The following is a 3,432-nucleotide window of genomic DNA, read 5'->3' as shown; positions in this document are numbered from 1 at the left end:
CATTCCTTGCCCCTTTATTTACACTGGTGTGCATCAGGAGTAATGCTCCTCAAAATCTCTACCGGTCCAAGTTGGTCCCCTTTCCGCGGATAATGCATTCCTTCTCTCTGATTCCACTCCGGTAAACCTTTTGGGTCGGGATCTGTTATGTAAACTTGGCTGTACCATCTATTGTTCCCCAGATGGTGTCTACTTATAAATACCCCAGTCCTCCCTGAGCCATTCTGTGGCCTCCCTGCTGTCTGAAACTTCCCTTTCCACTCCAGTTCCCTGTTACCCATTGATCCCGTCCCTTGCACACCTAATTTCGCAGGTCCCATCTTTTCTGTGGCCAACCCACCCATCTGAAGTGGGCCGCTTAAATACTGACCCCTTCTGCATTATTGTTGACTCCTCTAAACCCCTGTCTCGCCTGTCTCAATACCCTTTAAACCCTGAAGCAGAGGCTGGCATTGCTCCGGTCATGACCGCCCTGCGGGAACAAGGCATTATTGTCCCCTGCTCCAGCCCCTGTAACACCTCTATCCTCCCAGTTTGATGGTAAATCGTGGCCGTTTGTTCAGGATCTTCGAGCCATTAACCGCATTGTTATACCCGCCTTTCCTGTTGTCCCTAACCCAGCAACAATTCTGGCTTCTATCCTACCAGGTGCAACTCATTTTACTGTTGTTGATTTGTGCTCTGCTTTCTTTTCTGTCCCGGTTCACCCTGACTCCCAGTATCTTTTTGCCTTTTTTTACAAGGGGCAACAGTACACATGGACCATGCTCCCTCAGGGGTATACTGAAAGCCCATCTTACTTTTCCCAAGCATTAACCCGAGACCTTGCTGACCTTGTTTTTCCGTTCAGGTCCACACTAGTCCAATATGTAGATGATCTACTCCTCTGTTCCCCTTCGTTGTCTGCCTCAGAAACTGATTCTTTAGTGCTCCTTACTGCCCTAGCAAAGAAGGGTCACAAGGCTTTCTGGGGGACGGCTATCAGGGGAGAGCCATGTCTCTCGATGGTGATGAGGTGGAGCACAAATGTATCGGAAATGGTACGGTCAATGGCGGGGTTAAGAATGAAAGGACAGAGCACCTGGGGCCTGATTCTTTGGGGCCAGGCAATTACATCAGTGCACCATGGGTGTAAATACTAGGAGGTCTTAATGGCAGGGGTTATAGCTATGTTGCACTGACATAAATAACTGCACAAGGTGCAGGGCTACAGTGAATGGGCCCCTTAATGCTGAGTCATTTCAGGTTTGGCCGAAAGTGAAGAAGTGGGATGTGCAGAAGGGTAAAGAAGAGGTAACCAGCTGTACAGCTGGAGGCTGTGAGGACAAGGCTGCAGTATGCTTAGAGGGCGGCTGGTGCTTCCAAAGCACTTGAGAATTGTATAATCTGCATCTGAAAGGTTGCTGCTAGCAGTGAATCTGGGCAGCCTGCGTGGGAGGAAACCCCATATTGCCATCATGTGGCCTTGCTCCAAACTAGCCAAGGGAGGGCAGGAAAGTGAGGACCCGTCCCACAGGCCTGGCTCTATCTCCTGGTGCCTTGGGCTGCTGGAGAAGTGAAACAAACAGATCAAAATAAACAAGAGAAAAAAAACAGAAAATATTGACGGTGATAAGAAGAAGAAAGTTGGAAGGAAGGGCCAGGGGTAGGCAAAGAGGGATCAAAATGCCCTGGAAATAAAGTAGATTTTAAAAGATTTAAAAATTACAATAGATTTTAAAAGTGTCTGAGAGACAGTGAGGGAGTGCCCAGTCATTCTAGCGAGCCACCAGAATTGAAAGTATAGGCCGGGGCCTGGCCAGATTATAAACCAGAAAGAAAACCACATGCACAGAATGTTCCTCCATAGAGACTGCTTGATCAGCTGCTTTGAAGGAGGAGAGCTCACACAGGAGTCAGGACTGTGCACTGCTGTTGATTACACCTTTTTGCGGGATTTTCCTTTTTATTGCATTCAGTATTTCTTTGTTCCGTAAACTATAGATGACTGGATTAACTAAAGGAGTCAAGACAGCGTAAATCACAGCGAATGCCCTATCATAATCCAAGGAATAGCTTTTCTTTAATCGTACATACATAAATATAATACTCCCAAAAAATAGAAGAACCACACTCAGGTGAGCAGCACAGGTGGAAAAGGCTTTTTTTCGCCCCTCAGTGGTGCGTATTTTCAATATGGCTTTTATAATCTTTATGTACGAGACCATGATGAACAAAAATGTCACCAGGATTATAAATGCATTGATTATAAAATCAACCAGGACATTCATGGAGGTGTCTGTGCAGGCCAAGCTCAGCAGAGGGGGGAAGTCACAGAAGATATGCTGGATTTCATTGGGGCCACAGAAAGGCAATTTGGAGACCAAGATTATCTCAATGACAGGACACATGAAGCCACAAATCCAACAGCCAGCAGCCAACTGAGTGCACATTTTCGGGGTCATGATGGCAGGATAGCGCAGTGAATTACAGATAGCTAAATATCTGTCATAAGCCATTGCTGTCAGCAGGTAACATTCAGTGGCTCCTAGAGAATGGAAGAAATATGTTTGTAAGAGGCACCCAGTGAAGGAAATGCTTTTCCTCTTGCTGAGTAAATTTGAAAGCATTTTGGGGATACTAGCTGCTGTATACCAGATTTCCAAGAAAGATAAAATGCTGATAAAAAAGTACATGGGTGTATGAAGTCGAGCATCTGACCTGATGACTGTGAAAATCACCACATTCCCGAAAATGGCGAAGAGGTAGATGAGAAGCAGCAGGGTAAAGAGGAGAGTGTGGAAGCCCTGAAGGTTTGGGAATCCCACGATTATGAATTCGGTTACACTGCTCCAGTTGCTGGTTCCCATGCTGCCAGTGGAGTAGCTTGCAAACACTTAGACATTCAAAGCTCCACCAAAATCAAAAGACCTCTCAGATGATGGATCAATAAAGTAAAATGCTGAAAGTAATCCAAAGAAACCATTAGTATATTTTGCTGACTCAGTTTGCGCCCATTAATGCCCCATCACCCTCCATTCCTCCTCACCCTTCACTTGCTTTTCTGTGACACTTCGCAATAAATGGAGCTTCATTGATAGATTCTAAGGTCAGAGGGACCATTGTGATCATCAAGTCTGACCTGGATAACACAGATCACAGAACTTCCCCACAGTAATAGAACCTCCCCAAAATTAGAACTTCAAAGTGACCTATAGAAACACCAGCAGCAGCCATCACCCTGTTCCCACTTATCCCTCCATAAAGTCCCCCAAACTGAATCCCATCACTTCTCCCCAGTCCTCACACCCAACACACCTTCCCCCTCCCTCCACAAACAGGGATCCTGTCACCCCTCCTCCACGTCCACAGACAGAGATCCCAGCAGCACCTCCCCCACCTCCACAAACAGGGATCACACCAGCCTGCCTAGAGTTCACCCTCTTAACTCCC

General features: G+C 46.6%; 1 protein-coding gene across 1 annotated transcript; it reads right to left on the bottom strand.

The window, feature by feature from the left end:
* Positions 1-1,895: 1,895 nt before the first annotated feature.
* LOC112122435 (olfactory receptor 6N2-like) lies at positions 1,896-2,849 on the bottom strand. Its single transcript, XM_024221235.1, has one exon. The coding sequence runs from the start codon at positions 2,847-2,849 to the stop codon at positions 1,896-1,898; it is 954 nt and encodes a 317-aa protein (XP_024077003.1).
* Between the last annotated feature and the right edge of the window lie 583 nt (positions 2,850-3,432).

The sequence above is a fragment of the Terrapene carolina genome, unplaced genomic scaffold (genome assembly GCF_002925995.2).
Source record: "Terrapene carolina triunguis isolate 2854851 unplaced genomic scaffold, T_m_triunguis-2.0 Scaffold22854, whole genome shotgun sequence".
Lineage (NCBI taxonomy): Eukaryota > Metazoa > Chordata > Testudines > Emydidae > Terrapene > Terrapene triunguis.
The sequence above is the reverse complement of the archived record's forward strand: the minus strand, read 5'-3'. Positions and strand labels throughout refer to the sequence as shown.